The sequence below is a fragment of the Protomyctophum bolini genome (genome assembly GCF_963924005.1).
Source record: "Protomyctophum bolini genome assembly, chromosome: 4".
In the NCBI taxonomy this organism is placed as follows: Eukaryota; Metazoa; Chordata; class Actinopteri; order Myctophiformes; family Myctophidae; genus Protomyctophum; species Protomyctophum bolini.
This window is the reverse complement of record NC_137865.1, coordinates 26,986,382-27,009,888: the sequence shown is the minus strand read 5'-3', so window position 1 is coordinate 27,009,888 and position 23,507 is coordinate 26,986,382. Positions and strand designations below refer to the sequence as shown.

At 42.0% G+C, this 23,507-nt stretch overlaps 2 protein-coding genes across 3 annotated transcripts; one reads left to right on the top strand and one right to left on the bottom strand.

Annotated features, from left to right (window-relative positions):
* Positions 1-4,129: 4,129 nt before the first annotated feature.
* Positions 4,130-6,606, top strand: trpm1b (transient receptor potential cation channel, subfamily M, member 1b; the record flags this gene model as incomplete). Of its 2 annotated transcripts, XM_080760810.1 has the most annotated exons (6): positions 4,130-4,263; positions 4,426-4,639; positions 4,961-5,085; positions 5,190-5,361; positions 6,027-6,201; positions 6,383-6,606. In XM_080760810.1, the coding sequence occupies exons 1-6, from the start codon at positions 4,261-4,263 to the stop codon at positions 6,558-6,560; spliced, it is 867 nt and encodes a 288-aa protein (XP_080616936.1). In that variant the 5' UTR covers positions 4,130-4,260. The 2 variants fall into 2 exon arrangements, with proteins under 2 accessions (XP_080616936.1, XP_080616937.1); XM_080760811.1 differs by lacking the exon at positions 6,383-6,606 and having other exon boundaries at positions 6,027-6,205.
* A 14,148-nt stretch (positions 6,607-20,754) lies between these two features.
* On the bottom strand, positions 20,755-23,466 carry LOC308313730 (ras-related protein Rab-8B). Its single transcript, XM_080761017.1, has 8 exons — positions 23,172-23,466; positions 22,903-22,963; positions 22,708-22,768; positions 22,533-22,610; positions 22,224-22,313; positions 22,039-22,104; positions 21,897-21,947; positions 20,755-21,790 (listed from the first exon to the last, which is right to left on the bottom strand). Exons 1-8 carry the CDS (start codon positions 23,293-23,295, stop codon positions 21,701-21,703), a joined length of 621 nt encoding a protein of 206 aa, XP_080617143.1. The 5' UTR covers positions 23,296-23,466; the 3' UTR covers positions 20,755-21,700.
* Between the last annotated feature and the right edge of the window lie 41 nt (positions 23,467-23,507).

Here is a 23,507-nt window from a genome sequence, read left to right as displayed (position 1 = left end):
CTGGACCCCATGTTGAGAACCAGGGCTTTAATGGGCCTTAACTATATGGCTATTGGGGGCTGAGAAACCCATGTAATTTCAGCTGCCCTGGAACAAAGTGCTCTGTGATACAGTAGCTCACTAATCTGTGAGTCAGGAGACAAGGCCCATGTGATTCCATTTTGAACAGGCGAGGGTATCTGTGGGCAAATGTCATTCATGTGCTATCCACACAATAACCTGAAGTTTAACGCCATCACCATAACTATTCAGTCAAGAAATCAGTAAAAGTATTAATGCAAGTGGTCCTTTTCCTTCTGAAAGAACTTAGCCCGCATGATTGAAAACATTGGTATGTGTTGTGTGCATTGGCCTGTTGGTATTCTGTTATGGCATTGTGCACTCAGCTTTGAACAGCATGGCCAAAATTTAGGAGGAAATGCATAATTTGAAGTTAAAGTGCTGAAGATTAGAGGTCACAATCAGTGCAATCACACAATCACTCCAGCCTCTCTCAAATCTTGGAAATCATAATGCTGATTCCGCAATTATAATTGCAGTGTTGTACAATTGTCTTTTGTTTTGAGTGAACGTTTTTGTTACTAGGTCTGAGTCTACTAAGTCCTGTTAATTTGCCTGGTGCAACACAATCTAATTCTACTTCTTCAAGGTTTTTGTAAATACTCAAAGACTATTCTAACGAGGCAGCTGGTTGCCTGGATTAGGGTTTTAATTGCTGTGGATAATGAGTTTAAATAAGCTGAAATAACTGCGTCATACCAGTTGAAGCCTACTGGAAGTGCTCTTTGTTTTCTTTGGCTATGCCCACGTGTGTTTTTTACCGGAGTTGGCCCTAAACTGGGGAAGTGGATCCCAGTATCTCTGTCTTTGAACGATCAACCACCAGCCACCCCTGTCTTTCCCACCAGTGACTTAGAGTAGGCTATGGCTCAAACTACTCACTTCAACCATAAAAGGAGAGCTTAATTAAAGCCATTTCAAATGAGACAGATTTTGAATGTGTTTGGCCGTGCTTGCGTCTTGGACTTGTGTTCATCTAATGCCTTCTGCTGATACAGGGATGTGTTAAAATGTCTAAATGTCTATATACATTTTCAGCTGGTTAGATAAGATTTGGTCTGATCTGATCCCCTGATCCCCTTTGTAAACTCTAAAGAAAATAAGTTTGTGAAATAAAATGAAATGAAAATGTGCCTAGTTCAAATAGCTGGGTTTCAGACTGCACATCAGACTGTTATTCTAGTAGGCTTTAAAAAAGTGTGTTGTAGCAACCCACATTCTTCCTGGTGAGAGTTGTGAGGAAAATCCATCCTATAGACCCAGCAATGTTAAAAAAGCTACATTTAGAGCATATTCAGTAACCAAGCTGAATGCCGTTCTGCTGAGTTTTCTCTTCTTCAACATGAATGGGGTTGGTGGAAACAGAGATTAACTGCAATTAGTAATGGCTGACCTTGCCCCCGAATGGAGAGCAGTCATGTCTTAACAAGGCGCCTAGCTTCCAAAAGAATGCCGGCATCCAATTCTCTCAATTATGCAAATTGGGTTGAAATCAAAGTCGTTGGAAGGGGTGGACATTTTGAAAAATTGTGAAACTTCTTTACACTTTTCTTACCTCTGAAACTGCATACTTATTTTAGTCTGTCTCTGAAAACTCTTACCTCAACCCTGTTCCTCTCACACCAGCTAAGACCATCCACACTGCAAAGTGAGCACAAAGAAAGGAGTTTGAACAAATTGGAGATTAGGGCCTGGTTATCAAAGTAGATTTATTGTGCCTTGTTCGAGCAAGGGATGAAAATACCCTGTGGGCAAGGAGCAGGGTCATGGGACTTCCAAAAGGATTACCTTGAACTAGAGTCATGAGACTTGGGCTAACAAAGAGCCTGCTCACATGCTCATCATATTAACTGGCCCACATAAAGTGAAGAAGTTTCATGTGTTGTGGGATTCATTGAGACCAGTGGACTGGGAGAGCACCACTGGGAGAGAGAGAGCTCTGTGGGACGAGGGCTGCAGACGTCCTTGTGTGTCCACTAAGGCTTAATCCCCACCGGCTCTGGGGTTAGGACTCTCGCGGTTCAGATGGAAGATCATATGTAAGTGTACCTATATTCCATAGATGGCACTATGACAGGATTAATACTAGATTTGTGTAAAAACAAATAGTGGCATATGGTGTGATATTAGACAAGATCCATACTGAGACAGCAAATATTATGTGAGCATAACTATATCACTATATAGTTAATATTATATTAAATACAGTATATTTAACTTTATCAGCTTTCAACTTTGACAGTGAGCCTGCTGAACCACTCAAAAATCTTATTTTAAAATGATCAGTGTTCTGCTTTGAGCATTGCACTTTTGGAAATAATATGCAATATACCAGTTATGTGTTTGTCATTTGAAGGGTGTGTGCGTGTGTGTGCGTGTGTGTGTGCGCGTACGCTATATATATATATATATATATATATATATATATATATATATATATATATATATATATATATATATATATAAAAAACATCTATTCTGATCTGCTCTGAGTTTTTTTTTCCCTAACCTGTAAATAGTAGGCCTCTAATTAACATAGAATTGTTAACAAATAAGGAAAACCGGTAGATTAATAGGTTCTATTAATATTCCTAATTCTAAATAGAAGATAACAAGTTGTTAGTGGCCAGTGTCTTCTGGTAAAATATCTGCTTCCAAAACTTTGGGATTTAATTGGGCCTCCACCATCGACAATAGCCCTTAGACAAAGTTTGCTTTCAGCTCAGGTTATTTTTGCTCAGCACTGGAAACAGATCAGACAGCTATCGGAGTAGGATGTGATGTAGTGAGTGGGCACGCTACTTTTTTGTGATGCACTTCTGAGAATCAAACAGACAATAAAAGATGTTCCACAACACAGATCTGTTATTCAGCTTCAGCTAACAGTACTAATGACATGTTATGAGTGAAATCAATCTTTCATCTTGTTAACCTCCATCCATCATGTTCAAACCAGTCTAATCTATCTAATAAACTCTGTGGGTTTGTTTTTGCACTTTGTTTTCTTCCAGCCGGGATTGGGGACAGAACTGAAACTTTGATAATGACTAATGAGTCATTGTGATGCCAAATGTTTCTAAATCCGAAGGATGATCTACCACTCTGTGGTACATTCACTGCCCGTAGTAGATATCACATACAATAACACATTGGAACCTTCTCTTTTACAGGCAAACAGAGCTTGGATAGAGAGGACATTTTATAGAAGAGAATGTGTCCACCCAATACCCACCAAGGACCCGACCAGGTAATTTGAAAGTATTTCTCCTATAGTAAAACACAGTATGATTAGATAAATTATATCATATGCTTGTAGAGTATGGGGCAAACAAGCAGTTACATCCTCCTCAAGATAGTTGCAGTATAAAGTGTAAAAGTTAAAAGTAACATTCTTGGATATCCACCAGCTAAACTGATGCTCAAATTCAATCCATGAATTCTACTTTTCAAATGTAGCCTATGTCATGGTGTGTTATGATACAACATTTGGTTTTTGAGGACAAGAATAGTTACACAACTCTTAAGTTAAACAGATCCTGAGAATGGTCATTTGTACATAAAAATAACAACATCATAATAACAGCATTATCTACATTATTATCAGTGGTTTTAGGCTAAAATTACGTATTTCTTATAGTATAATTTAGTGCCTGAATATCATCCCTTGAGTGCTGAAACTAGGGGCTGCCAGGGAGAGCAGCCATGTGTGTGCATGGAGGCACGTATTTTCCAGAGACCCTCACAGGCATGAAAGAGCCTGGGCCATCTGGGTAACGAGGACAGGAGACACAGCCCCCACAAACACACAAACAATCAGCGTTTGAGCTGTGTCATTCACTTCTAATTTACTTGAGGCCACAGAGGGCCTTGGGACTTTCTATAAAGAATCAATACGCATTTATGTGTATAGAGCTCCGAAATCTGGCTCCAAGTTTGTCCCACATGTCCCACAGCATGTCCATGAACATGCCCTATATGACTGAGTGGGCTCTCTGTGTAAAACGACGCCCTATGTTCCATGTTCCACATAGATGTGCCTGTGGTCAGTTAATACCGCTGCATGTGAAAAGTGGCGAGGAGAACCAGCTGGTGCCCAACGACCCCCAGGAGAAGTGGTCCGTGACCAAACACACTCGGACCTGGCCAACAGATTCCTACGGTACCATTGAGTTCCAAGGTGGTGGATTCGTCAACAAGGCCATGGTATGTTTCACATTTGAACTGCTGATCACTGTTTGTGTGGACCCTGTGATTTAGGATTGATATCTGGTAGCACAGTGGCATCACTGAAAACATAATTGATAGGTTAATAAAAGCATCACTGCATGTATGTTGTCAGTTCACACTTTACACTTTCTTTCTCAGTACATACGCGTGACCTATGACTGCAAACCAGACAACCTGCTGCATTTGATGGTGAAGGACTGGCAACTGGAACTGCCCACCTTGCTCATCTCTGTGCATGGTGGCCTTCAGAACTTTGACCTCCAGCCCAAACTGAAGCAGGTGTTTGGGAAGGGCTTGATCAAAGCTGCAGTCACCACTGGGGCCTGGATCTTCACCGGTGGAGTCAACACTGGTGAGACCCTAACCATTTAGAGTTCAGGGACAGTTCTGTGTTTACTTAACAAATCACAATCTATGTTATTAGAAGATTATTTTTTCCCCCTAAACACTCATTTCATAATGCCCATTCTGCGATTTACAAGAGGAGATTTGAACAAACCAGGGTCACGGGTTTAGGTGCTATAATTAGAGCATTTGAGGGAAAACATCTCTCAAATGCTATCCTGTGTGTGGATTTTGCACACAGTAGCCACGCTGTGTCCCATGATGGTGCCCCATTGAGGCGCAAAAGAATGATTAGTCACGCTAGCATGTTTGGGTCATTTGATTCCAGGGGTGATCCGTCATGTGGGGGATGCATTGAAGGACCACTCGTCCAAGTCCCGAGGGAAGGTGTGTTCTATAGGAATCGCTCCTTGGGGCATCCTGGAGAACAAAGAAGACCTCATTGGAAAAGATGTAATGATTTGTGCCTCTGCATTCCATCAATTTCGCAAGACAAACATTGTTTCATACAACACTTGATTATTCAGCACACTATAAGTTGCTTCTTCTTATTCCAGGTGACCAAACCCTACCAGACAATGTCCAACCCCCTGAGCAAAATGGCTGTACTTAACAACAGTCACTCCCACTTCATCTTGACCGACAACGGCACCTGTGGAAAGTATGGCTCAGAGGTCAAACTACGTCGGCAGCTGGAGAAACACATGTCCTTGCAGAAGATCAATACACGTAAGTCACATAGTGGGCATGGCAGTATCCGCCGCTCCTCCCATAACATGTCTTGAGTGGGACCTGGAGTCCGACTGCCTATTGCCTAGTCTCTCCCCTGTGGACATGTGGATAGAGAGCATCTCTGTGACCTGTGGGTTTCCCTTTGTCATCCTATGCCTGGAGCTCGTGATAAGGCAGGGACAGCAAAGGGATGCTCAGCTGTCACCACTGACTTCACTGTCTGACGTCACTCTTTGTGGTGAAGTCTGTTATCACAGCAATGTCACATCACAAGACGTTCTCCATTATCACCCTACCGACTTCCTGAATTCTGTTCTGTGCTTTTATAAGATGACAAGTCAGCAATATGTGAATGGATGGATGGATGGATGAGTGGACAAATGTGCGGAGAGGCAGATGTGCAAGTGCATGTCATCGTTCTGACCTCCCGTTAGTCAGACTGATTACTAACACTACCCCACACCCTAACCTCAGTCTTAACCGGCCACTTAGGTCGCCAACCCTAACCTCAGTCTTAACCGGCCACGTAGGTCGCCAACCCTAACCTCAGTCTTAACCTGCCAAGTAGGTTGGACTAACGGGATGTCAGACTTATGGGCAGTCCCTGATGGGCCAGGGTAATACAGTGATTGACGACCGCTCGCTCCCCACGTGTGTTTCAGGTCTGGGCCAAGGGCTTCCTCTTGTGTGTCTGATTTTGGAGGGAGGGCCCAACGTCATCTCTATTGCCTTGGAGAGCCTGAAGGACGAGCCTCCAGTTCCTGTGGTGATCTGTGACGGCAGCGGCCGTGCTTCTGACATCCTTTCCTTTGCACACAAGTTCTCAGAGGATGGAGGGTAAGACCTATTCTCTCACTGAATCACCAGCTGTAGTCCCACACTACCACTGTTAATACAACAAGTACGACTGTTAATGTAACCAAATGGACCTTTACGGGGCCAAGGGTACAACAATTGTACACTGTCTGACTTACAAATGAATAATTTAACATGTCACGTCACTAATCTGTCCTTCCAGCTTCATCAGTGATGACGTCAGAGACCAGCTCATGGTGACAATTCAAAAGACCTTCAATTACAACAAGAATCAATCACAGCAGATCCTGGCCATGGTCATGGAATGTATGAAGAAACGAGAGCTGGTAAGTAGAGGAATGAATCCAAATGAAATGTATGTCCCGTACATATTCTCCTAATGATATACAGTATGAACTCTATATTCTCTCTATATAACTCTCTATTCTGCCAATGTCTCACAATTATTCACAGAAATATAATATATTGTATGTGACTGATATGTCAGTAAATGAATAAATATTTTCAATTGCCTTCATTCTCCATTGTCATTCATTTTCTCCCCCCACTCACTCATCTGTGAATTGACGTTGACCCCATTGAATAAACATATTCCTACACCACCTGCTTGTCATTCCTCCTACTCACGTTGGTCATGTGTGCCCCATCACGTAATCCAGGATATCCACAGCTTCCAAGCATCACACTCAATCCCTCCATCAACACTAATGTGTTTTACAAACACCCTTTAATGTGGCACTGGACGGCAGACTCTGCAGTGTTTACAGCGTGTTCACTAACGCACATATATCAGCGCGACCAAATGTCCTCGGGTGAAACACTGACCCATTAGGTGTCTTCAACAGATTACAGATTACTCTTCAATGTGGTTCCCATAAGTGTTTGCACGAGAGTGTGATACATAAATAGCAGCACTATTGAATCATCCATTGCAGATTTCTCTTGGGGGGAAGTGATGTGATTAGTACTATGTAATGCCTATAGCTGCAGGTAATCTGCAGACACCATATACTGTACATCTGGGAGGGAGAGATCAGTGCACAGACTAGCCACCTGTTTTAGCTGTCCCATATACTTCATTCGCCCTTAGTGGTCTGCACAACACAGATGGAGAAGAGGATCCATCTTCCTAATCCTCAGGGTCATCTCTCTCTTTTTTGCCAGAGTGTCATCATTTCAACAGAATGTCTGTATCTTCTCTTCATATTGCATTACACTGCTAATGCCCCAAACACACTGCTGTGCACATTTGGATAGACAATGTTGTTGTTGTCGGTTTTAAGACCGTACTGCAGTGAGCTTTTTTTCCTGTGCCATTTTACTTTCCACTGATACCCAACTCAGATAACGTGACAGGTCATCCAAGTTTCTGAGCCAGCTCTGTCTGGCTAAGTAGGCAATTCATGGCCCGTAAAAACTGCTGTGACTATTACTACAGGTGATTCAGTGTCACTGTCTAGCTCCCACATAATCCTTTCATCCTAAGTGCATTCCATGTGAACAGCTGGGGCAACCAAATGAACGGCCTCATTCAAAGGGTCGCATTTTGCACCGATCTACTGCTCTGGGGCATTTAACTTAATTACTGGCTCATCCTTGCACAAGCCTCTCTACTGGGAGGGGAAAACAGCACTGTGTTCACACTGGTGCTGTCTGCAAGATCACCACAAGTTTTCAGTTCAAATTGCTTATGTGGAGGCATAGGGCGCTCATTATCAACGCATCCCGAGACCAGCTCGGAGATCTCTGGCCTGACGCCACATATTCATGCCAACATAATCCCATTTACCGTGGCTGCTCATGTGACATAGTGACAGGCCAGCCAGTGTAATTGCATTTGATATAGTCCACGGCTGCAACAACGCAAGTGCTATCACTCCATGAAGAGGCCAAACATGCTTGTATGGTCCGTCACAGCGAGTTGTATTGAGCTATACCTAACCACATTAATGTACAAGTTAATGAATAAGTCAGTAGTTCTCAAAGTGGGTTCCAGGGGGTCCCCTGAAAAATTACTTAATAGCTCCAAAAGTCAGTTTAATCACAACCCCTATATAGAGAGTATGTGCATGCATAAGTGAGTGGCAAATTGAGTGGCAAATGCAGAGAGTGCCAGAGCTTGTATGGGGGTCACTGGCACAAATTATTTTCAGATAGGCGTCTGTGGTTCATGTAAATTTAAGGTTCATGTCAAAGTGAAAACATTTAAGCACATGGGAAGCAGTTAGGGGTTAAGTGTCTTGCTCACGGACACTTTGACACATAAACATGTAGACTGGGTGCACCGAACATTCTGATTCTCAGACGGCCTCTCCACCACTCAGATACGGCCTTCCCATTCACAGGCCCACATAAGTTATAACAAAGGAACCAGAACATGTCACACAACCCTGGCTGTCCTTAGCCGCTCAATGGGTTTGAAAAATTCCTTTTGATGGCAAAAGAAAAGGAAAAAACCTAAAGGGTGTCACACCTATAGATAAAAAAAAGAAGAGATGCCTCATTTGCCACTGCAGTTGGAGCCATGTGTCTCCAGCGAGTGCTGGAAGTCAAGCGGAAGGGCGGAAGGCATGCTGCGTCGCTGCCATAGGTCGCTGCCACTCAAGTGACTACTGACCAATCACAGCGTGTCTTTTCCAGGACTTAACAATTCAATCCAAATTAGCTTTATTGGCATGAGAAAACAAACATTTACATTGCCTGTCTGATAGGCCTACCGAACGTCCCCTTCTGTTATGCTTCCGCAAAAGCTTGACTCCATGTTGCCTACTCTCAAAATACACCATTATGCCTATGGTCACACCTGTACAGGATGGACAGGTACCATAGAACTTTGGTGTGCAATACGTGTCAAGTGGGAATAAACACAATTTATTGTCTATAGATGTAAAGTGATAATAAAGACTAAACATTATAATCATATGATAATCATAATAGTTACTTATCATTTATGCCTGTGGGAAATGTCTTCATTTGACCCATACTACTAAGTACCGAGCCGTGCCTGTGGAGTCAGGGACCAACGCCAGCTCTAAAGCCAGTGTCTTATTCAAGGAAGGGTACTGACAGGATTATGTCCGTAACATGAATGAATGAATGTCCAGTCAGTTGTAATTAATCATTAAGAAGATGCCCTTATAAAGAGCCAGAGTACCGGTAACCACCTGCCACATTTTCATTTCTTCACGGATTGATTAATCCCCACTTTTGATTTTCATCTCCATCCTTACATTGTGCTCTCAGTCACTCTCTTCTCGATGTCTTATTTTCTGTCAAATATAGATCACAGTTTTTCGAATGGGTGCAGAGGGACAGCAAGATATTGAAATGGCAATTCTGACTGCCTTATTAAAAGGTATTACTTTAGCATATAACACAAATCCCACAGGAATATTTTCCCCCACTGCAGTGCATACTACATTTCAGATCACATACACCCACCCACCTATCTATTCTTTCTCCTTTCTGTGTTTTCAGGCACAAATGCCTCCGCTCCAGACCAGCTTAGTTTGGCTCTGGCGTGGAACAGAGTGGATATCGCTAGGAATCAAATCTTTGTCTTTGGACATCACTTACCAATGGCAGTGAGTAGTGGTCACCTCAGTAGTATAAGTATTCATAAAGATTGGAGTAGTCGGTCTTAGCGGTACAGGCACCTTGGCTGGTAAATCCAGCATGACAGTGTGTCGCGGGTTCGAGTCAAGATCCCGACGAACTTTGCTGTGTGTCTTCCACCATCTCTCTCCCCATTTCCTGTCTACCTACTGTTTGATTGATTGATTGAAATATTTATTAACAATTTGCAGAATTACAGTACATTTCAAACACAAACTCAATACAAAGACTGTTAACTGTGGACGACCCAATTAAGCATTACACTTGTTTACAAGAGGGTCCACCATGTTCAATTCATCAAAATTGGATTAGTCAGTAGGCTACTAGTCACACACAGTGAACAACACAACTTTCCTTATGAAAAGTTATACAAAAAACTGCTGCTTGGGCATACAAACCCGATAGAAATAATAATCATCACAGCTTTATGGACATTACTCTAATGCACAGGTATTCACATAAGAAAAAGAAAAGAAAAAAAAGTTACAAGTTATTGCTCCTTTAACTATTATCTATTACTATTTGGGCCAGCCTGCTAGTGCCGTGGCCAACAGTACAGCGACCACAGGAGCTGCTACAGGAGCTACTACAGTAGCAGTACCGGAGAAGCCGAAAAGCCCTCCACCTCAACGCAAACAGGCAAAAAAGAAGGGCAAAGGGAAAGGGAAGGCGAAACCTGAACCTCCAGAAGAGACGGATCCCAGGAAGCTGGAGATGATGAGATGGGTAAGGCACAAGTTCACTGCATCATGACATCATATGTCTTTTTGTAGGTCAACGTGGAAGTTGCACAAACACCATGGGTTCCCATTGGAATTTTTGCATTGGGTTTTGGATAAAAAATGTTTTACTCTTGTAGCAAACAATGCAATATGACATATTAGTTCAACAAGATAATCTCCACGAAAGCACACTATTATGTTTGAAGCACATACAATTAATAGGTGTTTATTAATAACTTACTTCGAGGTTTTAGGGCTATGGCATTATTAATGATCTATTGGACATTGTGTAGGTCAATTCTGCTTCAGATTCCTATGGTAGGCTACGGAACGACTTAATTTAGATTTTTTGACAATAACTATGTGTTTAGAGAATAATATCTATTGTAATTCCACATATGTAACGATATCTTAGGTGAACTCTCTGGAGCAAGCAATGATGGATGCCCTGGTAATGGACAGAGTGGACTTCGTCAAGCTCCTCCTGGAGAACGGTGTCAATATTCATCATTTCCTCATGATCCCCAGGCTAGAGGAACTGTACAACACGGTGAGACTAGAAGAGCTCAGATGCCCAGAATGTTGATATCCACCAAGTCATGGTGAAGAACGCAACAGACAAAATCATTACTGTTCATAACTAGAACATTCCATTCTACATTGCAGAAACTTGGCCCTCCTAATACACTGCACTGTACTGTAAGAGATGTCAAAAAGGTAATAGGACCCTTTCCTAGCCTAAAACATATGGATATATTTGGATACATTTCAAGATGTATGTTGGAGACTAAATGTAGAGAAACATACATGTAGCATACATGTGTATACAGTATGTATGGTTTACAACCATGTGGCTGTTTACCACATAATGTCCCATACTTCATATGTTTATGATGTTATGTTGAGGACTTTCTCTGGTATTTCCGCAGGGGAACCTCCCTCCAGATTATCAGATCACTCTCATTGATATTGGTCTAGTGTTGGAGTACCTGATGGGTGGAGCCTACAGGAGCAATTATACCAGGAAGGCTTTCCGCAACCTCTACAATAACCTGTATGGACTAAAAAGGGTAGGTTTGAGTGGAAGAAACTGAAATATGAGTTTGTTCATCCCGTAAAATTGTATTTGATATTGTACACAATGTTATATATATATATATATTTTTTTTGTTTCTTTTCCTCAGCCAAAAGCTCTGAAACTTCTCGGGATGGAGGTGAGAGTTTGCCCTTTGTGTGTTTGTCCTTTGTGTGTGCATTATTTAAATGCATTGATAAAATGTGTGAGTTACCGCCTGGTAGCTGAAAGCAAGCAATGGCATGGGGAAATGCCTGTGAGTTACTGCCTGGTAGCTGAAAGCAAGCTCAATGGCATGGGGAAAGGCCTGTGTGTCATTCATGGATCTCATTCTCTGCCTTTCATTATTCTGTCAGGATGACGAACCACGAGGGAAAGGAAAGAAAGGCAAGAAGAAGAAGAAAGAGGAGGAGGTTGAGGTCGATACTGACGACCCTGAGCTCTCTCGGTTCAAGTACCCCTTCCATGAGCTGATGGTGTGGGCAGTGCTAATGAAGCGTCAGAAGATGGCACTGTTCCTGTGGCAGAGAGGAGAGGAGGCCATGGCTAAAGCACTGGTGGCCTGTAAACTCTACAAGGCTATGGCTCATGATTCTGCTGAGAGTCAGCTGGTGGATGACGTCTCCCAAGACCTGGAGAATAACTCCAAGTGAGAGCCTTGTTTTTTTCTGATAGTTCATCTGCAGTTTGCATCATGTCATTTATTGATAACGTTGCTACTTTTCTTTGTCTTTCATAGAGAATTTGGACAGCTTGCCTATGAGCTCTTGGACCAGTCCTATAAGCATGATGAGCAGGTGGCTATGAAACTCCTAACGTATGAGCTGGTCAACTGGAGTAACTCCACCTGTCTCAAACTGGCGGTGGCTGGCAAGCAGCGAGACTTCATCGCCCACACCTGCAGCCAGATGCTGCTGACTGACATGTGGATGGGCTGCCTAAGAATTGGCAAAAACCCTGGTCTCAAGGTAACATGCCAACAGCCGGATATGTTTTCCACCTGCACAAGAAGCAATTTTGCCTTCCATTGTGGCATTATCCACTGTTAATTTGTAATGTAGGCCTACCTTGTATAGCATTTTTCATGCACCTCATTTATGCTGGACTCTATATTGATTTGATTGCGTCTTCCTGTCTCTCTTCCCTATTCTTACTATAATTGTAACTGTAATGTTGAGAGCTGAGAGAGCAAAAACATAATGTTTAAATTTGCTACAATACATTTTATTCTGATTCTGATAGTTGAGAGTGTAAAGGTTTGGGAATAATTAATGACTTAATTCTTGTCCATATACTGTAGGTCATTCTGGGTATTATCTTTCCACCTGTGATTTTCTTGTTGGATTTCCGTCTTGGAGATGATGCCTATGAAGAGGTTGGAAAGGAAGCAGAAGATGACAAAAAGGTCCTGATTTATCTTTTTTTTTTCTTTTTCTTTTCTTTTTGCACATGATTCTGCCACTTGTAACTCTTGACATGCGGCATTGAAGTTCTGTATGTGATGCTGCTATTTTTATTATAGGATAATGATGCAAATTCTCAGAAAGGGGACGAAGAGGAGGGCAGTACTAAAATACGGAGGATTCCTATTGGCAAAAGGATCTTTGAGTTTTACAACGCACCTTTTACAAAATTTTGGTTCAACACGGTAAGTATTGTGAAAGAAGGAATGTAGGCTATGTTGAGCGTGTTGGGTGGCCAACATGTTTTTAATATGGAGATATAAAATATATCATCAATATAGCATCATCTGCCCACGATCAGGTAACCGAATCTTGCTTTGAACTCTATGGTCTTAAGGTATCGAGACTGCATGCATGCACGCACGCACACACACACACACACACACACACACACACACACACACACACACACACACACACACACACACACACACACACACACACACACACACACACACACACACTGTATAATATATACAGTGTGTGTGTATATTTTGTGCCCATATATGGAGCTGATTGATTTGTATGCACCTGATGCCATGACACATTGAGGTTAGACAACACTCCATATTTGGGCATAATTGGAATGGGAACTCCGTCAGTCATTGTGTGTTTAATGTTATGACTGTATGATTGTCTCTTTTTTGTTAGATTTCCTATCTAGCCTATCTGATGTTATACAACTATATTATTCTGGTGAAGATGGAGCGATGGCCATCACTTCAAGAGTGGATTGTCATATCTTACATCCTCACACTTGGCGGTGAGAAAGTTAGACAGGTAAAAGGCAAAGATATACATGATGGATTGAACACAAAATGATATTCTTCTTCACAGATAATCTAAATAATGGCATAACTAATGTTTAGACATTATTATAAATGTCAAATGCAGCTCTATCCTTGCATGATGTCATGGTTAAGTCTCTACACATGCTCTTTGTACCCTACCCAGATTCTGATGTCTGAGCCTGGGAAGCTGAAACAGAAGATAAATGTATGGCTAGAAGAATACTGGAACATCACTGACCTAGCAGCTATCTCCACCTTCCTTATTGGCCTCTTGCTGCGACTGCAGCATGAGCCTTATATGGGTTATGGCAGAGTCATCTACTGTATAGACATCATCTTCTGGTACATCCGTGTGTTGGACATCTTTGGAGTCAACAAATATCTTGGACCCTATGTCATGATGATAGGAAAGATGGTAATGAAATCTTCGTTTTGAATTAGGATGATAATCATATAGGACTGTCTCATGCTAAGGGTAACCCAAACATATTATTTCCTCCAATTTCTTCCAGATGATCGACATGATGTATTTTGTAGTGATTATGTTGGTAGTGCTCATGAGTTTCGGGGTGGCCCGACAGGCCATCCTGCACCCCGATGAAGTACCCACATGGCGCCTGGCCAGAAACATCTTCTACATGCCCTACTGGATGATCTATGGAGAGGTTTTTGCGGACTCGATAGACCGTAAGACTAGAGTTCATAGTAAGATTCTGTTTCCTGATCCCGGGCAGATGATCAGTTTTATATACTGTACATTTCTGTGTCTTGAATCCCTATGTGGTTTATTTTTTAATAGGGTTGTTCATCAAGACTTTTAGCGCCCTCTGCAGGCAAGTTTGAGTTGTGACAGGTTCTTATTAGTAATGATCATCTGCCCTTTGAACTCACATGGACTGTTTCTTCTGTCAAAGATAAGGTATATTTTAAGGACAAAAATTTGACATTTATGCAATGCATTTTTATCCCAAAAGTTGCATGTTCGATTCCATGTTACTTAATGTGTTGGCTAAAATGATAAAATGTAGCCAATGTTTACTTTCATAACCCAATTGAGAAATTAACTGAAATTCTTGGTGTTTTTGCCATGGTAGAGTAAATAAAATGTTAGTGTGCATTATCTTGACCTTGACAGAACTACAGTGTGATAAAAAAAAGCCCTGTGTGCCCTAGATTTTAACATTGTCTCCCATGCATTTCCCTTCTACAACTATGCTTTTCGGGAAAGTCTATGCAATGGAAATCAACCGTGAGTATTCATCTTCCAACACTCAAATCAATGTGACAAATTGAATGTCCAAATAAAAACACGTAACCCCCACATTTCTTATACTCACAGCTCCTTGTGGTGAACATCTATATGATGAGGATGGAAAGAAGTTTCCTCCATGTATCCCTGGTGCCTGGCTCACACCTGCCATTATGGCTTGTTACCTCCTTGTGGCTAACATCCTTCTGGTCAACTTGCTCATTGCAGTCTTCAAGTAAGCATATCATGCATATTACATTGGAGTAGACTAGGCATAGAGAGAGAAACTGACCTCTAAATTGAAGTCACTGGAACTCAGTCCAAATGCTAAAGACAAATTTCCACATTGTGGACAATAAATGAAACTAAGTAAAGACAGGTGTCATGATTGTCATCACTAATTTGACCATATCAGGAATGTGAAAACCTGACATGGTTTTACAATAGGTATCCAGTACAAGGACCTCCCCAGCACATGATCAGCGTTGTTCAAAGACCCACAGTGAGGCTGCTATGGCCCCAACATGAGGGTGGGCGGGTGGCATAGTGTAGAATAGACATATTTGTTTAAAGAAAACATATTTAAGAAAACTTAAAACACACCTTTTTAGCCTGTCCATTTTGCACTTTTACTATTTCTTCTTCTTTTCCTAATTTTAGTTTGGGCTCATATTTATTTATTTGTTCTTTGACCAGCTTTTTGACCAGCTGTTGAGCACTTGGATTTGAATGTGATGTGTGTGTCTACCTCTAAGTAGCTTGCCTGTTTGTACTCACTGGCCTTTGCTTCCTTTTCTATAGCAACACCTTCATGGAAGTTAAGTCCGTCTCCAATCAGATATGGAAATTCCAGAGATATCAGTTGATCATGACATTCCATGACCGGCCCCTCCTGCCTCCACCCCTCATCATCTTCAGCCACATCTACATCCTCCTAAACAGGATCTTCCGACGCTGTAGAAAGAAGAGGCCGGAAGGGGAATTAGACGAGAAGGACAGAGGCCTCAGTTAGTCTCCTTTGCTACCTATCTCTTGAAATGTTTTTCACATAATGAATCTGAGAATGATTCACTGTATTTTCTGGTATATTCAGGATACATTCTTTGCCTGGTATCATAAATATGAGTAACCTGGTGCCCCTATGTTGAGCATGGCATTATAGAGCTTGAGGAACCGAATAGAACCGGGCGCTACTTCTCCATTGAACTGTTCTATTCTGTCGCACGATTACTTTGTGTGCTAGTAATATAGGCCTATAGGCAGAAAAAAATTAAAAAGTCACTTTAAAAAGAGCAGGGGGGAGGGTACGACTCCTCCAGTGATAGAGCTTGACTTTTTATTTATTTTATGAGGCACTTGTCCTTCGGACAAGTACATTTCCCATTCACTTGTCCGGACTCACAATACATGAATACATGTTTACTTTGAATATTAGATGAATATGATGACTTTACAAGTTAATAGCCCTATAATGTCTGTGATCTTACATACATTTCAGGTCCTATCCAAGTATCCATAATAATGTCAGACAATATTGTTGGCTCATAAAACATGAAACCAAGAGTCACTTGTCCAACGGGCAAGTAAAGATTTAATGTTATTAAATCTTTATTAGTTAAGCCTTAATGTCCTGATATGTACATAATATGTATAAATTCTATAATATTATAGCAGCCAGTGGTACACTGAAACTCACCTTCTCATCCTACAGTAGACTAGCTCTGGTCCATAGCTCTAATGCGTTTCATTTAGAGCTATGTTACTCTCAACTTCCGCCGCTCGCATGAATGCAGACCAGCCTCTCCTCTTTAGTGTAAATAAAAAGAACGTTTTTGCTACTCACCAAAACAAAGGCGGGTTTTGGGATGGTGTGGTGGGGGTGCGTCCACTAAGGACCCTCTACTGTACTGTCTGTAATGTACTGTCACTGTACTGTACTGTAACACCCCAAATCATCATATTCACATTAATATGTGTGTGTGTGTGTGTGTGTGTGTGTGTGTGTGTGTGTGTGTGTGTGTGTGTGTGTGTGTGTGTGTGTGTGTGTGTGTGTGTGCGCAACAGTGACACTTGGTTGTGAAAAACCAATGGTTGTGCTATGACAACGTATATCATTAGTTGCATCGTTCCCAAGTAGGTGGCCGACTGCGACGGGCACGTAGGCTACAGGTCTAGTAGCTACTTAATGGAGTGGTTGCACCACTCAAAAATAAAGTGAATAAACAAGGATTGATGATCCTATCCATCAACGCTTCTGTCAAAGAACCCTATGGTCAAGGTGGTAGCTAATTGAGGGCCAATAAATTGCAAATATGGGTCCCATATTTTATAGAAGGCATCTGTTGTGGAGTGTAGCAGGCAGGCTAAGAATTCCAACGGAATGCCCTGCATGATTATTTTGTGCCAAATTAATCCAAGACAACAGAATATTTTCCCTAGCAGCATAAATTAAGAGATTAAACAGACGCTTATGGATCTTGGAATCTTCAGGCAGCCCAAGAATCAGACACATAGGCCTATAGGGTCGGGTTCAAACTCCATATTGAAGATCTCATTCAACTGTTGCACATTCCTCAACCAGTATCGTTTAATTTTATGACATGACCATTGACCATATAGTGAATATAATTCCCCTCTTCAATTTTACACTTAAGACACAGAGGAGATAGAGTAGGATTCATTGTATGGCGAAGGCTAGGTGAGATCTGTAATCGGTGTATGGTTCTTGAATCGACAAAGCTCTATTACGCACAGAATGTTTTTTGGCAAATACACCATGACTTAATAAGTTAATTCTTTCCTCTATATGATATTCTAAAATGTTTCCTACAGAGCTGAGGCTAAACCCAGAGGAGCTAAAGACTCTGTACGAGTTTGAGGAGCAGTGTGTCGAGGAATACTTTCGGCAGAAGGAAGATGAGCAGCAATCCTCCACTGATGAGCGCATCAAAGTCACTTCTGAACGGTCAGTTATCCTTCGAATTAATATTACATTCGTAAAAAAGAATAAATCTTGACATCTCCTGACGTTCCTGCATGGTGTCCTTTGCAGAGTGGAGAACATGTCCATGCGTCTGGAGGAGGTGAACGAGAGGGAAAACACCATGAAGGCCTCCTTGCAGACAGTGGACCTGCGCCTGGCCCAGCTGGAGGAGATCCACGGTCGGATGGCGGTTGCCTTGGAGAAGCTCGCTGGGGTGGATAAATTGGAACTGACCCGCAGTCACTCACGGAACTCCTCAGTGGGTGAACATGGTCTCTTTCGCCAGGGCAGCATTAACAGCGCTGATGGTTACAGTCTGTACCGCTTCCACATGGACATGGAGGAGCAGAGGGAGAAGCAGAGGGAGGCGGTGACCGATGATGTGGCTAAGACGGGCCCAGAAAGTCAGAAGCCTGTGCGACAAGCCCCCACTACTCGTGTTAGCATCAAGGAGTATGGCAATACCTTAGATGTCGGCAACATAGACAGATCACGCCCCAGTTCATGTGTGGATATCCTGATATCCCCATGTGACCAGAAGTCTCTCTCTGGGGCAGGAAGTAGAGAGGCTATTTCCCATGAGCCCACAGCGATGGCAGTGGATCCTCTCGACAAAGCACTCCTGAAAGCAGGCTGGACGACAGAAAAACTGAAGCCGGTTTGCTCCCTCTCTCCAAAAAGGGCTAAGTCCTTGATGTGTTATCCAATCGAAGGCCAAACCCCATCTCCTGGCACAAGGAGGAGAGCTATGAGTATCTTGTCAATAAATCCTGAGGATCAACCAAAAATAGTAGTGCCCGAGATAGCAGTCCAATGCACAGATAGGGCGAGGCTGCCCCCACCTACATCCTCCCCCAAGAAGACTAGATCTATGAGATATGGTCCTAGTGAGAGCACCTCTCCTACCAAACAAAGAAAGAGGGCCATGAGCGGCATAATCTTCAACCCAGCCGATGAAGCACTACAACCTCCAGACTACAGATCTCTGGTGGAGCAGGTAGCCAAAGCACCGAATCAGTGGCCAGCCAACTTGGAGTATACGGTTCACCCAAGCCTCTCTGGACACATGCCGAAAGTGTCTGTGGTCCAAACTCGTGCCCAGCAGCTTGATGCTCTTTCACAGCCGATGGAACCTAATAAAGAAGAGCATCAGACTGAACTAACTTTTTGGGAAAATGCAGAGAGGGCGATGCTGCCTCCACCGACATCCTCCCCCAAGAGAACTAAATCTATGAGATATTGTCCTACTGAGAGCGGAAGCACATCACCTACCACACAAAAGAAGAGGGCCATGAGCGGCATCATCTTCAACCCTGCCGATGCAGGCGATGAAGCACTACAACCTCCAGACTACAGATCTCTGGTGGAGCAGGTAGCCAAAGCACCGAATCAGTGGCCAGCCAACTTGGAGTATAAGGTTCATCCCAGCCTTGCTGGACACATGCCGAAAGTGTCAGTGATCCAAACTCGTGCCCAGCAACTTGATGCTCTTTCACAGCCGATGGAACCTAAAAAAGAGGAGCATCAGACTGAACTAGCTTTGTTGGAACCTGCAGAGAGGGTGAAGCTGCCCCCTCCGACATCCTCCCCCAAGAGAACTAAATCTATGAGATATTGTCCTACTGAGAGTGGAAGCACATCACCTACCACACAAAAGAAGAGGGCCATGAGCGGCATCATCTTCAACCCAGCCGATGCAGGCGATGAAGCACTACAACCTCCAGACTACAGATCTCTGGTGGAGCAGGTAGCTAAGGCACCGAATCAGTGGCCAGCCAACTTGGAGTATAAGGTTCACCCCAGCCTCTCTGGACACATGCCGAAAGTGTCTGCGGTCCGAACTCGTGCCCAGCAACTTGATGATCTTTCACAGCCGATGGAACCTAATAAAGAAGAGCAACAGACTAAACTAACTACTTTGTTAGGAACTGCAGAAACACCTTCACCTCCATCAGATCCCAAAGGAGACCAAACAAACATGAAAGAGGAGAGCGCCCCAAAAGACAATGCTGATTATCTAACCGTAGCAGACACAACTTTGTTCCCCCCCCACAGATCACAGAGCTGGAATGCTGGTGACAGGAAAGCAATGCAGTTGGCTGAGAGCGAGCCCAATGCCTCCACGAGTGAAACAAACATTGTCGTAGAATGCGAAGTGTCAGCACTTAAACCCGAAGATGAGGACATGAGGTCGGAACCAGAAAATAAAGTGGAAGACGCACAAGAAAGCACAGAACCAGAAGAAGTAACAGACTTGCAGAGGAGGAAGTCCATGCAAGGAGGAACAGAGGTGAATAATTGTTCAGAAGGGACTGACCAATAGTAAATGGAACATACCTGTTAGGCCTGTTATACTTAGTTGTGTGCCAGTATCATACACAGAAAATATCAGATCTAGAAGCTCACAATGTTGTGAGCTTGTACATACAGTATTCACTATATTCAGTGCGTGACAGCCAGGATGAACAACCAAGTATAAATCAGGCAGAAGAGTTGCTGAGGGGGGAGAACCAGAAAAGAAGATTCGCATGAAAATGAAATGAGACTGCCGACTGAGACAGAATATTGACCATGTTTTTAAAGCTGCTCTTACACTGGTGGGGAGAATGGCAATTAAAACACGTTACCAAATTCTTCACCATCAATAATCACAAGCCAGTGATTGAAGATCCACTTTCTTTACTCTCTTTATTTTAACTGTTGCATTGGTGTAACATATCATACAAAGACACACATTTACATTCTCTGTCATAGTTTAAGGAATTCAAAATATTAAGCATCATTGCCAAGTCAGTGTCTGTAAATGTTTGATGTATACTGTATATATGGTGAAAATAAACGTTAAATATAATCACTAATTGATACATTTGCTGTGGCATAATATATGCTGACAGAAATATTCAATTTCAACATGACAATACTTTTAAATAACATTTGTAGGTATATTTTCTCTTGTGTGTTTAATCACAAACAGCTAACCAATGCCCTATAATTTCATGCAAAGGCAAATACTGACATTACTGTAATACAATGTATACATTCAAGATTCTTTCCAGGAATCCAACAACCCAATCACATTTGAACAATGACAAACTACCACTGAATAAACATTTTACAAAAGAGAATATGTTAGGCCTAAACATTTTGTTGTCTGCCGTAACATTGTTGTTGCTGGCTGACAGGCATTAACAGTTACAGTTGAGTTGTGTTGCCTGTACAACATGAGGCTGAATGAACAAAGATATACATTCAATGCTTGCACTGTCATATGTGACAAAAAGATGTGGGAAAGGCCTGAATACGAAGGAAACTTAATATCCCTCTTTACTGTAAGACATCATATGTGTCTGGGACATCAGAAATGATTAGTTCCATCCACTGACATTAAGTGGGACTATGTCCATGATTACAGATTTGCTCCTTTCTCAGAGTTAAACACTAAGCAAGGGCAACTTATGCAAGAGTTGACCCTCAATGCACAAGCAGATATCTTATACATCCTCTTCTGTTTTTGCACATCATGTAAGGATCTTGTCCATCTGCATGTGAGCTTCACCTAGCAGTACAGTCATCAGAACATGACCGCTGCTGTTATAAGAATGTCACCAACAGACACGCTCGTCTAGAGCAGTGAACACTTGAAGAATTTGAGTTTCTTTGACTTTTTATCTGTAATTTTGACAGGCCCGCCAACTCCTGCGTTGCTGTCAGTCTGTCAGAGGAAAACAAAGGAGGAAAATCTCATTAGCACAAAAGAATTGCAATATGCAAAGTTTAGTATTGATTTCAGTATGAATTAATCTATGAATTGTACTTACGGTCTTCGTACTCAGGTTATTCATTATGTCTCTGCCAATAGTATAAAAAGCCTATAAAAAAGTATACAAGAACTTATTACATAATGATACATGGATTTTTAGTGGGCAGAAACCATGAAAAGTAAAGTCTCTTTCAATTTACCTCTTCAACATTTAAGCCAGACTTTGCGCTGGTTTCCAAGAACTTAATTCCATAATCAATAGCCAGCTGGGGAAAATAGAGATTCACATGTGTTGATATTATTCATTGTCCAAAAGCATACAGTGCATTTGGACCCACGTGTCAGTTGTCACTCAGTGATGGTCTAGTTTAGACTAGAGACTCACTTTTTCACCCCTGTCTTTGGACACCTGTCTCCTGTCAGTCATGTCACATTTGTTACCCAAGATAATCTTCTCGACATCAGTTGATGCATGCTGGGGAAGAAATTGAAAGAGTCATGAAGCAAAGTCACCAATCGTGTGTTATCATGCTATTTATGTCTACTTCTTTTACAGTTTATATGCTTAGTTTATTTTTTATTTTTTTAACAAATGCTAATTCTATAGGCCTAAGTGAAATAAATACTACTATAGCTACTACTATAAACTACAGTAGATATTTTTTTATATGATCAGTTTAAATTCAAAGCTCACCTCTTCAATATTTCGAATCCAGTTTTTTATGTTCTCAAATGACTTCTCGTTGCAGATGTCATAGACCAGTAAAATCCCCTGTAGAGTTGTGGAGAGAAATATTTATATTCACACACAATTTCACAGCCCCAACAATACAATTTCCTTTAATGACACAAAGGTTGGAGTGCCTCACCATGGCTCCTCTGTAATATGCTGTAGTAATTGTTCGGAACCTCTCCTGCCCTGCTGTGTCCCTGCAGAATGAAAATGAAATATGCTATAGCCATTTCAACACATAAACAATAGGAAATGCATGTTCATGTTGCTTGTTTAGCTAGCCTACTACAGGCACTAAGACAGGAAAAAGCTGGAACCATTTCACACTTACCAAATTTGAAGTTTGACTCTCTTTCCATTCAGCTCTATTGTTCTGATTTTGAAATCTATACCTGCACAACAATAAAATAATTAAAATAAATAAATAAATGCTAACATGGTAGAACAAGCGCACTGCATAATTAAATACAGAAGCAAACTATATTTCAGGTAGGTTTATCCTGACCTATTCTATTCAGCAGGTTTACAATAGGCGGTGGCTGTTAGAGAATATTACCCGCTGATATCTGCCTGGTCTCGCTAGCTCAATGGTAGACTCACCTATTGTTGATATAAAGGTGGTATTGAACGCGTCTTCGCTGAACCTGAAAAGCAGACATGTCTTGCCGACACCACTGTCTCCAATAAGCAGTAACTTGAAAAGGTAATCGTACGTTTTCGCCATTAAAAACACTTCTGTCCTACATTAATAACGGTGTAATACGCTGAAGGATCTCCCTCTCTGGAAATCCTCACCAGCTGTCTGACGTCTGTAGCGGCCGTGGGCAGGGAGGAATGACATGACGTCACGTTCATCCTTTGCCTAATGGTCTATGTAGTTTATAGATAGAGTCCGTCGTCCGGTTTCCTGAAGCTTACAGCCCCAAAACAACAACA

Excerpts from the sequence above, each read along its gene's own strand:
- LOC308313730 (XM_080761017.1), bottom strand. The coding sequence starts at position 23,295 with ATGGCGAAAACGTACGATTACCTTTTCAAGTTACTGCTTATTGGAGAC. Across the intron at positions 22,105-22,223 it reads CCAAAGACAGGGGTGAAAAA|CTGGCTATTGATTATGGAAT; the intron begins GTGAGTCTCTAG and ends TATTTTCCCCAG. Across the intron at positions 21,791-21,896 it reads ATAACCTGAGTACGAAGACC|ACTGACAGCAACGCAGGAGT; the intron begins GTAAGTACAATT and ends TTCCTCTGACAG.